Raw genomic sequence first — 14,509 nt, 5'->3', positions numbered from 1 at the left:
TAGTAACAATTACTGTGTGGGCTTTGTTCCCGAAAGAGAACAATAGCGTGCATATTGTTATGCAGCATTGTTATGATAAGTGATAGTACAACTCATTGTTGCTAATGTCAAACTTGTCAAAGTGATTGTGATTGTATGATAAGAGCACGATAAAGTGTCCGCTTCATTTACCTACGTCATCAGTCAAACGGGGGAAAACACGTACGCTTCAAACGGGGGAAGAACACGTACGAAGCTGAACTTTACCCACACAATTTCTCCTTTTTCAGGAGAAATACGCACAAAAAAATTGCAACAAGTGTCAACTTGTAATGTAATAATTATTCTCTTCGAATAGAGATAAACTTGTTTTTGCTATAGACCTGCCCTTTAACAGGGCACTCTGATACTTCATCTAAAGTGACAGAGGTGTCATTGAAGCTGAAAGAGATAATAAAACGCATTCAAGACTTTCGCCCAATTAAAAGTGGTACTAGGCTTGTATAAGGGTCAACTAATCAAAGCTCAACAGATTAAAATCATACGAAAGTAATTTTGTTGATATCGTCACCCTCATATCCAAAGTGCCTAAGTCATTATTACATGTTTTTCATTTGCAATTTTCATTTTCTGAGTAATAAACCCAAAATTAATCAAATTTCCAGCCGCATTCTTTAACTTGTGGAATTCATCTCTTTTGATGTATTCCACACGTTAATGAAGAATGCGGCAGGAAATTTTATTAATTATGGGTTTATTACTCAGAAAATCAAATAATGCGGCTGGAAATTTTATTAATTATGGGTTTATTACTCAGAAAATCAAATTTGCAAATGAGAAACATGTAATAATGACTTAGGCACTTTGGTTATGAGGGTGACGATATCATAGTTTCAGAAAAGTCTAGCTTGACATAGATATGACATACCGTCTTGAGTAAGTAAAATTAAGTAAAATGCAAATTTTAGGGGCCACAGGGATGTCCCAAAGGGATAAGCTGTGCCCAGCAGATCATGGATGGTTTCCAAGATTACCGGTACCAGCTTCCTATTGAAGTCTCAACACCACCTTCCTCTTGAAGTCAACGCCATATTAAAAAAAAGTACACATACAACAACTCAAAACGTTTGGTAATGGTAGATGGCAACACTGCCGATCTGTTTTACAGTTTTACAGGATGATGCTCTCGCGCCATTCCTATTTATTAATCTCGACTCGGGAGTTGAAAAACATCTTGGCCACTCCAGACCCCATCCTACCCAATGTGTTAAATTAATTGGTTTTACAGATAACATTGCCCTGTTGGAAGCCACTATTCCCAGGGCATATATGCAGCTGACATGTACGGTAGCAGTAGCAGCACAAGATCCCGGTCTTATAATTAGAATATCCAAGTAACAGCCTTTGCATTTGGGTTACGGAAAAGTAATACCCAATTTCTTATATTTGGACCCAAGGGCTTAGAGCAAAATTGTACTACTTATTTTTAGGGAGTGGCCTTGCGCAACTACATTCTTACATGGCTCACAAAAATAACCAATGAGTCCTTGTAATGGTCATACGCCAGTGATTTTACAGTTGCGGGAGGACACGATATTGATTCAGGACACCTGAATTTTCGGTTCTGATGCTCTTGCATGCTGCATGTTATGCAATTACAATATAATCAATATAATCAATATAATCAAAATAATCTCCTAATTGCGTACATAATTAACGCTATAAAACCTCCATCCCAGATGTGGAAAGGAGTGGGGCATCGGTAGACAAGCTAACTGACTGAGGTACAGGAGCTGTTGGGATGGGTTTGCATGGGTTCCCGTATAACCTGCGTCGCAATAACATGTGTATTCATTGATCCCATCTACACATGTCCCTCCATTTTGGCATGGATCTGATGAACACTCGTCAATATCTTGTAAAAGAAACATATATGTGACGCGATCAAGCTAAATCAGTCGGAACTCGGAAATATTGATTTTGAGATATAGCCTAATAAAGGAAATATTTCCTTTTGTTTTCTATTGTTTTGGAAACTCTTTAATTGCTCATATCTTTGGAACTGGTTGTTCATTTTCAATGGGGTTTTCTGCAAAATGCAGCTTTGTAATGATTTTTACAATCCTATAAGAAACTGAAAATTTAATATTTCCGAGTTCCGACTGATTTTGCTTGATCGCATCACATATATGCGTCACTAGTTTCAGGATGTTTTGGTGCACTGCTTCACTTAAATGATTACATGGCACAAAGTGCTTACTTGCTTTACCTTTGCATGATATGGTTACTTACTCTGTTCGCAATGGGTTCCCGTATAACCTGCGTCGCAATAACATGTGTATTCAATGAATCCATCTACACATGTCCCTCCATTTTGGCATGGATCTGATGAACACTCGTCAATATCTTGTAAACGAAACATATATATGCTTCAATAGTTTCAGAGTGTTTTGGTGCACTGCTTCACTTAAATGATTACATGGCACAATGTGCTTACTTGCTTTACCTTTGCATGATATGGTTACTTACTCTGTTCGCAATGGGTTCCCGTATAAGCTGGGTTGCAATAACATGTGTATTCATTGATTCCATCGTCACATATCCCTCCATTTCGGCATGGGTCTGATGAACACTCGTCAATATCTTGTAAAAGAAACATATATGTGACCGTACAGCACGAATGAGCCGTAAATGTCCTCAATTATATTCTGAGTTACAGTGTAAAATGGGCATGAAGGTCATATTCATAGGTATTTCAATTTGGTGCTACGTGTATCTCATTAAATGAGGTACACGTAGCACCAAATTGAGGTACCTATGAATACGACATTCATGCCCATTTTACACTGTAACTCAGAATACAATTGAGGACATTTACGGCTCATTCGTGCTGTACGGTCACATATATGCTTCACTAGTTTCAGGATGTTTTGGTGCACTGCTTCACTTAAATGATTACATGGCACAAAGTGCTTACTTGCTTTACGGCCGTGTGTCCTGAACTCGCCACCCTAAGCGTTACATGACAAATATTATGAATATTTACACCAACCGGGTTTCTAATTAGATTATCTCGACAATCATCAACCCTAAACTAGCAAATGTATACATTTTTGGAAAGCTGAAGGCATAAGCAATTCAAATATATACATATCTCAACTCATTATACAGGGTGACCTGCAGGTTATACGGGGTGGAATAAAAAGATTTTGATAAAAAATGGGTCACCCAATGCATTGCTTATTACCAACTTACAGTAATAAACTGGAAGTAACCAACATTCATTTGGTTAGAGGATATGGAGAGCCAATTGACTTTGGAAGAAACCAAAATCACAGCTGTTTGGTAGTCTTGGAATATAGGGTGTCCCAAAGTATGTTAGATTTTTTTACAATTCAACATATTTTGAACCTAAACATTTTCCCCTAACCCATACCGAAAAAATATGTCCATATTTAGATTCCTCGTCAAATTTCCTTCAGAAAATCTATACGTTGACTATGATAGGATAGGTAATTAAAATTTTACAGCCTACTTTTAGATTTTGAAGACATCTGCATGTACTTACTACAGTGTTTAATATGACAACGGGTAGTTTTGTATGGAAAAGTTTGTATTTTCTAGACTAAACCAATCATAAATGATTAAAAACAATTAGTAGAACTGTTTAGCTGTAAGGCCATGAGTCTTTTAGATGCTAAATATAATCCAAATCCAATTTACAGCCTTTACAGAAGCAGATTACGCACTAAAAATACCAATCCCATAGAGTTTGTGTGTACCACATCCCTCACAACCACATCCCTCACCACCGCCACCCTGCCCATTCTAAATTCTATGAAGCAGTGTCAGTATTAAAAAAGTTCAAGTATTTCTTCTTACAGGGTTGAAAGTGCATTTTATTTAGCAATAAAAAGAGACCACAAGCATGACGATAACTTCTTGCTTGACAGAGATATCATCATTTGTTTTGAGTCGACTTTGGCAAAATGTAACGTCGCCACCTTTTTTGGTGGTGAGCTCGAGACACACGACCTTACCTCTGCATGATATGGTTACTTACTCTGTTCGCAATGGGTTCCCGTATAACCTGCGTCGCAATGACATGTGATTTCATTGATTCCATCTACACATGTCCCTCCATTTTGGCATGGATCTGATGAACACTCGTCAATATCTTGTAAAAGAAACATATATATGCTTCACTAGTTTCAGGATATTTTGGTGCACTGCTTCACTTAAATGATTACATGGCACAAAGTGCTGACTTGCTTTACCTTTGCATGATATGGTTACTTACTCTGTTCGCAATGGGTTCCCGTATAACCTGCGTCGCAATGACATGTGTATTCATTGATTCCATCTACACATGTCCCTCCATTTTGGCATGGATCTGATGAACACTCGGCAATATCTGGTTAAAGTAACAACCATTAAATTACTCTTTAATATTGTACAATAGTGAGAAAAAAATCTAAAAAATTTTCTTAAAATATTTGAGCCCTATTAAATCAATAATGCCCGTGATAAAATTGACAACATTTGCTGAATTGTCGTCAGCATTGTCCTCTCGTTTGTTTATTTGTTTGTTTGTTTGTTTGTTTGTTTGTTGAGATTGTTGTTGTTGTTGTTTGTTACGTTTTTGGTAACTTAATTTTCTTAAAGTGAGATATTATTTTTGGCCTCGTTAAAGATAAATTATTTCCATAATTCACTTAAAATGATCAAACTATAAAATTATGATAAGCAAAGAAATCATGGAGGAGATGGCCAACAGTAAAATATGTTGTTATTTTAGAATTATACCTTTTCTCGTTCAAATGGGACGACAACAAGAGAAACCCTAAAAGATAAATAAAGTCTTAGTGTGACGACTAATCTTACAAGAACGTACATAATTATATAGGCAGCAGTAACCAGCTAAACTGGCAGCAGTAATCAGCTAAACTGGTTGCTGGTGTTATAGATATCTTTTTAGCCCTTTTGAATTGGATCTACAGCTTATAATTGTAGTGGTGTACTTCTGATAAATATATAAACAACTCTTCCTATACCTTTGTACAGGAGCCAACCGTTGTTAATCCGTGATGAATCCACAGTTCAGTAGCGTATACGCGAAAGCAGGGTTACGCGTACGCGTTACGCATGAGCGCGTAAAATTTCGTCATGCCTGGAACATATGCCTAAACATGAACTCTCTTATGTTCGCGATAGTAGCTAAATATTACCGCTTTACCCTTTAGTTTTATTGCTGATATCAACAGAGAAATACCGCAATCTTTTTGTAAGCTTGAGTGGCAATGACAAACGGACATTCCGAATGAAAGAATCATGTGAATTAGACATCTTTAGCTTGTTTCGTCGTTGAAACTCGCGTCCGGCGCGTCTGAGTGGTTTACTTCGCTCGGGCAGCTTTAGCTTGCGAAGTAAACCACTCAGACGACGTGGACGCATCGTTGTTAATCGGTGATGAACAACGGTGAAACATGATTGAAAAACACATAAGTTGGGAGCTGTGCAAAGTTTGGTGGTATAGAGGTGAACATTGACTTAATTATATTTTAAGCCTACTTAATTGGGTTGCCCCTGAAAGTTTGCCTGGTCAACTGGATGGGCCTTTAAGATCTAATTTAGAAGAGCCCCACAGGGCAATGGATGACGGGCTGGCCAATAACGAAATAACCGTATAATAGAATATGCATTTTATTCCGTCAAATATTTACTCGGTAAAGTCTCTCATTGTTCAAGCTACGCAGGTACCAGGGTTTAACTTTGATCATAATTAAAAACCTTATATTAACACTGGTGCCCTTGAAGGGGCCCATATATCCCCAGTCATTTTGTTTTACTTTCTATGGTGCGAAAACTTTTTGCGTAGATTATGTGTACAGAAAGGTAAAACTAAAGTTTGGGATTTCCCACAATTATCCGGTCATTGTCTGCCATGTTTTACAAAAGATACAAAAAGCGTCAAAAGGTTGCGAAATACAGTTAACAGAAATGTATTGTGTTTTACTATAATACTATTGATCTTCTAATTATCTAAAGTCTGCACAAAAAGTAACGAAGCTGTTATAAATACGCATATAGATCACTTGACATCACTGTTTACCACAACGGCGAGGGACTCGTCTATCGATATGCTTGAACGAGCCGCTACACTGATCAATGGTTTTCTTGTACTATATGAAATGTGGCGGGCGATTTAAAATGCACGTGCCCTTAGCAAACTACGATGCGTACGCACACTGCACGGCAAAGAACAATGGAAATTGCCATAATTCGCGCGCATACTGCCGAGCAATGACGTCACATGCATTAAGGGTTGCCCCATGTACTTAACTTTTTACAGTTAGGCTGAATTTATACTCGATCGCCGAGCAATTGCGATATACTGCTTATGGAAAGCAATTGGCAATCACTTTTGCATTTATACTTATCACGATGATAGCGATTGCAGACGACAAATATAATATTCTAAATGCCACAAAATACATTTTTATAACATCCATTGCTGTTAATAATTATTACCTTGAATTAATTCATCACCGAAAGTTAATAATCGAGAAAGATAAATTAAGCAAATTTATAGATTCGGTTGGTCATGTTGGTTGGAAATGATTGGTTGATGCATTCACGTGTCAAGCGTCATCGCTCTGAAGTTGAGACTTCAACTTGCGTCAAGACATCAACTTGCAAAAGCGACGTCGTTTTTGCCTCAGCGATTTGTATCGATTGATCGGCTTGACGCTCTGAAAACGGAAGTAAACACTGAGCGTGCGTGAGAATCGCTTTTCTGCAAAAGCGATCGAGTATAAATTTAGCTTTATAAATTTAGATCATGGATTTAAGAACTGTTTTGAAGTTACTTTACTTACTTTGGATCTGTTCACAATTGGTTCCTGTATAACCTACACCACATTGACAGGTGTATTCGGTAATTCCATTTATACATGTCCCTCCATTTTGACACGGTTCTGAAGAGCACTCGTTAATTTCTTGGTAAGTAACAAACATCAAAATATTCAATACATACATTATTTCAGGTCTGCTTGACAAAATCAAGTGAATTTTTAATAATAATGTTATGGTCATCTGATCCAATTTCCCGAGACACTTTCCAGTCTATAAAGTGGATCGTAAACTTGAATATGTTTCCCCCTCTCTGGTCATAGTCTTGCTCCCTCTTCATCTTATTTCGACTACATAGCTTCCCGCACTACTCTAGACTCTTTATTAAGCTCATTAGTTTTACGATTTTATTTTCTAAGCTGCGTTTACGACCCGCTTCTAAAGACTGCAAAAGAGACATTCCAAGGACGCCCACCTGTACCTAAAGCATGTATGATCAGATGATATTGTTATTTTATACATGTTTATAATCTGTTGAAAAACGTTTGGATGATTTGTATATTATTCATTGTAATGATTTTATTATTGCACAACTAACCAATTTCACAAACGGGGCCTTCCCATCCATTTGCACATATACACAAATATTCGCCGATTCCGTCTATGCAAATACCATTATGGAGACATGGAACGCTGTCACATTCATTTATACGAGTATCTGAAAAAGGCAAATGTATATTAATTATGTTTGAAATTTATAATGCCAAAACTTGCTTGCCCCCACTCTCTTGGCCTTTTAAAAATTGTTTACCATCCTCTCAGCCTGAAAAATAATCTCTGCCACCATCGCCTTTGCACAATAAAACTTTTGGGGTTTGCGATTTGCATACCTTGTGGTCTAGATATAGTTAAAATGATAGCGCAGCAAGTAGGAATATTTGAAAGTGTCTGTACCGTTTTCCTAAGGCTTCTTTTTAAATGTGTGCCAAATCGCTTGCCTCCTTTTGATCTGCCAAAATTACTAGCCCTCCCCCATTATTGCGCAGCCCCAGCCTGAACCAAAGAAATAAACAAGGTTTTTAAAAATCATTATTTATGTTCATATTATGACCTTTTATAAAGTTACACATTTCAGTGAACATTACCCAGTTCGCAATTAATTCCAGTCCAATCTGGAGCACAAGTACATGTATACGATCCTTCTCTGTCATCACAGGTTGCCCCATTAAGGCATGGGTTGGATAGACATTGGTTATCATCAAGAGCTGCAATATATAAAAAGGCATATTTGAAGCCATTAACTTAGGCACTCTCGCAAAATCGGGTGTTACCTTAATGGCCAAACAGTACAAATTAAACTATAACGATCTATATTAAATTGACGGGGGTTGCGGTGATTGCCTGTGAATTTCAGTTAATTCCTTTACGCTACTATTCTATCACGATTCCTTCATTTCCGTTGTCTTACATGTTTCACATCTAGTTCCAGTCCATCCCCGTCGACAAATACAACTGTACGCGTTAATGTCATTCAAACATCGTCCTTGATTACGGCATGGTTGCGAAAGACACTCGTTATAATCTAATGGAGCCAAAATAAGCAAACATACAAAATATTTTAAAACAAATTGAAGGAACATGTAGCCAGCCATTCATCATCTCGAGTCAATGAATTAATGAACAAATGAATCAGTCAAAATGAATCACTTAATCAATTAATCAATCAACTAATCAATCAATCAGGGAGCACGGTGGCCGAGCGGTACGGGCACTGACTCATAATCGGCAGGTTGCGGGTTCGAGCCCCGGCGATGCCATCGTGGTGTGCCCTTGAGTAAGGCACTTTATCTCGATTACTCCTCTCCACCCAGGTGTTTAAATGGGTACCGACATTCTTAAATGCTGGGAAGGGAACAGACTCGCTGTGAAGGAGTTGTAGCGACCCCCTATAGCAACATTACATGGAGGAGTCTGGCCGAGAGATGAGCACTCCGATCACTGTTTATACAGGATCTTGTTCTTACTTTACCTTATTTATCGCACTAGCGTACATCATACATTAAATGGCTTCATTTTGTACAATGATGTATATTCATACTTAGCCAGCCAAGTTGTTATCATCATGCAATCAAATGAGGCTCATGAATAAGTAAGAAGCTGTTGTGCAATGCTCGTGCGTTTTATATGCATAGTTTCACTCAGTACGGTACTGACCAGCTTCTATTGTTATGCATAGTCGGGCTAAAAGATCGATCGATACATGTGGAAATAAGCACAATTTAGAGATATACCTTTTTGCTATAAAATTCATTTTCTTGGTCAAATATAAAGCAATATTTTTTCCCTTCCGAAATAACATTGTGCTTGGATATACCTTAAAAAAATTTGTGTTAAAATTAGGCATGAAATTCTGTCTTTCAGTGTAAGATTTTTGATTTTTACAGGCCTTTTTTCGGAATTATTTTTTTTGCGTTTCAAACTACTATAGTTCGCTAAAGAAAGAAATTTCCCACCTCTGTAAGGCGCATCGTGTGGGTCTATATATTATAGTTTTGTCAGAATATCCGTTTTGATTTCACCTTCTTTCACTTGAACTGCCAAAATGCCCAACCAGTACTTGCAAAAGCATCCATCCATGGGTACATTCGCGAGTTGATTTTTACAAAATTGGTAGTAGGAGTTGAAGAATTGTGCAATCAAAACCGAAAAACTATGAGCGTTATATGACGTGCTTCAGAAAGTTGGGAAATATCTTTCGTTAGCGAATTATGCTTCATTGAAAAGCAAAGACGTTGACCCCAAAAAAGCTCGTGGGGTAAGCTGTAGTCTGTAAAAATCGAAAATTTTACACTAGAAGCCTAAATTTTACACCTAAGTTTAACATCAGGGTTTGAAAAAAATATACAGTATCAAGCATTATAGCTTTCTGCTGACATTTACCGAAGAAATGAAAATAATGAAAAGGTGTAACTTAATTTTTTTTGCTAATTTCAACACCGAATTCGATAGTTTCAAGCGCCTTATTAAATGGTGACTGAGTGGGTCTTGTTTAACAATAGCCATCGACTGACTAGCGTTCTACGTGATTTGGCTATGAATAAATATGTCCTATATCATAAAATATTGAGAAGTTCATTGATAATCATTATTGTATAGCAATAAATAAGCGACAAATAGAGAAGAATAGCAGTGGGTAAGAATTGTGGTCATTTTCTAACAGTAAATAATGGTAATGTTAAAAGAAGCTAAAAGAGACCGAGTATTTCTCTTCCCCCCTTTAAGTCCGTATCTCAAAATAATAATAATATGATGATGATATGTTGTAGTAAAATTTCACCAACCGCGGTTACAAATATTGCCATAACCGGCGACTGTGTCTGTATTTTTCCGCAATTATTCTCGCTGCAAGTGCCACTTATTTACAATATATATATCACCCCAACAAGCAAGGTGACCAGATGACATGCTGCACAAAGCCTTTCGGACAAAATGAAAGTTCAACAAAATTCGGAGCCAAAATTTGCCTTGGAAAGTTGTTTTATGTTTAGCCTGTGTTAATCTCAAAGCACCTCATATTTTCAGCGTATTATATAAAAATATTTGTTTTTACTTCTCAGCATGTTCAGAAAAAGCAAATTTCATTGTTAAAACAGTGATGGCAGAAGTATTCACATGGGGGGGTGGCGAGCATATTTTGTTCCGGTTTTAGTATTTAAGTCCCAAATGAAGGAGTGGTTAGCTATTTTATGGGATAGTGCGTGGACTTTAGGAAAGGTTTGCAATTTTACTCTATATGGGCAAAAATCTTCATGTTGCTCATGCTAAAAAGGAAGATGCAGACTTAATTATTATATATTGCTTTATTTTTTTTTCTCATTTTTTCTTTCCACTTGTAATACATTTAATACATCTACGTTTGAATTAGGTAATTGGTATGACTGACCGAAGTTGGATTTGAGGTGGCACCTTTTGGTTACCAAGACCATTTTGGTGTAGTAGATAAGGTTTGAACAATACGCAAGTTAAACAAAATGGTTCATGCTCCAAAATTGTCGCACTATGGGGTGATGGGTGATCGTAGAGATTCAATGATTTCTGAACCATGTACAAATGTACAACACTCTGTTATTTCCAATAGACACATTTTGTTTTTAGTTATTCATGATCACTTATGAAACATAATTAAATTTTTATGACAATTACCCTGTTCGCAATTAATTCCAGTCCATCCTGGCGCACAGGTACATGTATACGATTCTATTCTATCTTCACAGGTTGCTCCGTTAAGGCAAGGGCTGGATAAGCATTCATTGGCATCATCACCTACGATGTAAACAAAATATGCTTGGTACTTCGTTGCATCAACGTTTGTTTCTATCAACATTTTCTATGTATGCAAGATCTCAAACACTTTTGAACACTTATTTACAGTCGCCTGTCTGATAAAGCGTTATTAATCTGTCAGGTCAGTTAAAAATGTAATGCCGGAACCCTTTTGTCCGACAGTAAATGTACATCTTTGTCGCTAATTTATTCGGCAAACGAACATTGCGTTACGTCATGTATTGCCTCACCGTGTTTAATTATAACCTCTTTAATCAACGCACAGTGTCATCGCCCCGATATCTTCATGGCAGAAATCGCCATGGTAGGTTGAATCCACAGCCAGACATGGCCAATTTGTTCCAACCTGCTTAATAGTTTTGAGACGCATAATAAGCGGAGGGACATCCGACTAAGACTACTGACAATAGCCTGGTAACTGACCTCTATGTGTGTGAGTGAGCATGTATACGCCATGAGGTCATCTGCTTTTAGACTGCCTCCACGAGTGAGTGCAGCTAGTCTACGCTGCGCTATAGTTCGGCACATATAAAATCAGAATTTTGAGTTCAAGACGCATGGTTCTTTCTCAAGACGCAAGATAACGACTATCATATCGTTTCAACACATATGTTCAAGTGCAAGGAAAAAATATGACTTCTTTAGAATAAAAAAATTACGGGAGATATTCATCATTTTCTACCCCGGTATCCAAAGATTTATCGTCTGAATATCAAATCGTGCATAGCACATTCCCGTGCATTCATTTTAGTGTCTCTGCTGTTTATTAACCAGGCGATGTCGGTGTACAAAGGTATCTCTGTCACTATTGTAATTACAATAGCACCTATGCAATGGACTTTCTCCAATAAATGATAGATTAATAATAGCTTAATGTTCAACGCAAGGACATTCTCTTAAGCTTCATCATGTACTTACTAATATCACAGTTAGTGCCTGTCCATCCTGAGTTACATCTACATGTGTATTGATTGATTCCATCCACACATATGCCATTCACACAAGGAGCACTTGCGCAGTCATCATTGTCTGAGCAGAATGACAAGGAAAAAATCAAATATCATAACTTTGCTTTTGTAATGAAATCTTTGAAGATAAGCATGAAAGTTCATTTTACGCGGTACAAGACACGTGCGAACATAACACAAAGTGGGCCAATGTACATTTGGTCGACGCAAGTACATTGTGTTCATTAAGTACTTACTAATATCACAGTTAGTGCCTGTCCACCCTGCGTTACATCTATATCTTTATCTTAACCAATATTGGGTCAACACATTTTCGAAATGTGGATCAATTCAAAAAAGTAAAAGTAAAAGTAAAATAAAAACAAGTAATGTGTTCTTAATACCATTTCGATGGTTTTCACAACAAGTTAATAATTAAATTAAAATCAAATTTGGAAGCCAGAAACATTTTCAAGCAAAGGGCTTGCAGTGTAGTCCTAAAAATAGTTTACAGTTATTAAACTAGAAGGCTATATATTTGTACACAAATACGGCTATACCCGCATGTTATCGGTGTACCCAAATTTACAGTCCTTATTTGCTGAGGCCTTAAAATAAAGAAATTGTATGTGTAAAAAGTGAAAGTCAAGTCACAAGCTTTAATTGAATGTAGGTTGCACTGTCGTAGCACTTAAAATAAATATATTGTAAAAAGTTCCCTCCCAGGGGAGTCGTCTCTCTTATTCTCCATAGGGTGCTGTTGTCAGTCTCTCTTACTCACAGTGAGGCTATGCAATATGATTCAGGGGAAATTATTCCAGAGTTAGTATGTGAATTAAATGGAACAGCCATTTCAGAGGGAGTATGTAAATTAAACGGAACAGCCTTTTTGGGGGCATATCAGAGGGAGTATGTAAATTAAATGGAACAGCCAATGGGTATGTAATTTAACTGGAACAGCCTTAACGCATCATGCTGGTATTTCCAATTATGATATACGATCTGTCTGTTTAGTCCTCCGTGTGTGGGGCCCTGGGGCCCAATATATATGACTTATGGGGCTCATGTACATATGTTGAAGTATGATTCTCAAGTGCTATCAGTAGACTCAAGCTGGGCATTGTAGCTGCTTTATTTACTGAGTAACGACCGGCCCTATGTTTTAGCGTTTATGGCCCTGGGGCCCATATTTTGTGACATATATAATCCCCATATATCACATAATATGGGCCCCAGGGCCCCAAACGCTAAAACATAGGGCCGGCCGTTACTCAGTAAATAAAGCAGCTACAATGCCCAGCCTGAGTCTATGATAACTTGAAAATCATACTTCAACATATGTACATGAGCCCCATAAGTCATATATATTGGGCCCCAGGGCCCCAAATGTTAAATCCAAGGGCCGGCCGTTTGTCATCATATAAAGCAGCTTTATGGCTCAGAGTTTGTACACAGATTGCACCTGAGAACTACATTGTTATATGTACATATGAGCCCCATATATCACATAATATTGGCCCCAGGGCCCCAAACGCTAAAACATAGGGCCGGCCGTTACTCAGTAAATAAAGTAGCTACAGTGGCCAGCTTGAGTCTACTGATAGCACTAGAAAATTATACTTCAACATAATTATGTACATGGGCATCATAAGTCAAATATTATGTGCACAGGGCCCCAAATGCTAAAACAAAGGGCGGGCCGTTTCTCATCAAAGAAAGCAGCGTCCGGGCTCAGAATTTGTACACAGATAGCACCTGAGAATTATATTGTTACTAACACCCACACAACCCTGACCCCACACACGTAGGACTAAACAGACAGATCGTATTATATCATAATTGGAAATACCAGCGTGAAGCGTTAAGGCTGTTCCAGTTAAATTACATATCCATTGGCTGTTCCATTTAATTTACATACTCCCTCTGAAATGGCCCCAAAAAAGGCTGTTCCGTTTAATTTACATACTCCCTCTGAAATGGCTGTTCCATCTAATTTACATACTCGCTATGGAATAGTTTCCCCTGAATCATATTGCATAGCATCACTGTGTAGTAAGAGAGACTGACAACAGCAACCTATGGAGAGTAAGAGAGACGACTCCCCTGGGAGGGGACTTTTTACAATTTCTTTATTTTAAGTGCTACGACAGTGCAACCTACATTCAATTGAAGCTTGTGACTTGGACTTTCACTTTTTACACATACAATTGCTTTATTTTAAGTCCTCGGCAAATAAGGACTGTAAGTTTGGGATACCAGCGTGAAGCGTTAAGGCTGTTCCAGTTAAATTACATATCCATTGGATGTTCCATTTAATTTACATACTCCCTCTGAAATGGCCCCAAAAAGGCTGTTCCGTTTAATTTACATACTCCCTCTGAAATGGC

The 14,509-nt window shown here is 37.7% G+C and overlaps 1 protein-coding gene across 1 annotated transcript in view; it reads right to left on the bottom strand.

Annotated features, from left to right (window-relative positions):
- The window catches only part of LOC140154037 (uncharacterized), a 137,029-nt gene that overhangs the window by 24,992 nt on the left and 97,528 nt on the right, over window positions 1–14,509 (bottom strand). The window contains exons 34-43 of the mRNA XM_072180150.1: window positions 12,094–12,204; window positions 11,035–11,154; window positions 8,300–8,413; window positions 7,977–8,096; window positions 7,430–7,549; window positions 6,858–6,977; window positions 4,280–4,393; window positions 4,043–4,156; window positions 2,509–2,622; window positions 2,272–2,385 (exon numbers count right to left, since the gene is read on the bottom strand). Of these exons, the coding sequence (XP_072036251.1) occupies window positions 2,272–2,385; window positions 2,509–2,622; window positions 4,043–4,156; window positions 4,280–4,393; window positions 6,858–6,977; window positions 7,430–7,549; window positions 7,977–8,096; window positions 8,300–8,413; window positions 11,035–11,154; window positions 12,094–12,204 (1,161 nt within the window). The remainder of the gene's footprint in view (window positions 1–2,271; window positions 2,386–2,508; window positions 2,623–4,042; window positions 4,157–4,279; window positions 4,394–6,857; window positions 6,978–7,429; window positions 7,550–7,976; window positions 8,097–8,299; window positions 8,414–11,034; window positions 11,155–12,093; window positions 12,205–14,509) is intronic.

Source organism: Amphiura filiformis, chromosome 1, assembly GCF_039555335.1.
Source record: "Amphiura filiformis chromosome 1, Afil_fr2py, whole genome shotgun sequence".
Taxonomy (NCBI): domain Eukaryota; kingdom Metazoa; phylum Echinodermata; class Ophiuroidea; order Amphilepidida; family Amphiuridae; genus Amphiura; species Amphiura filiformis.
Note: the sequence above shows the minus strand (reverse complement) of the source record. Positions and strands in the feature narration are given on the sequence as shown.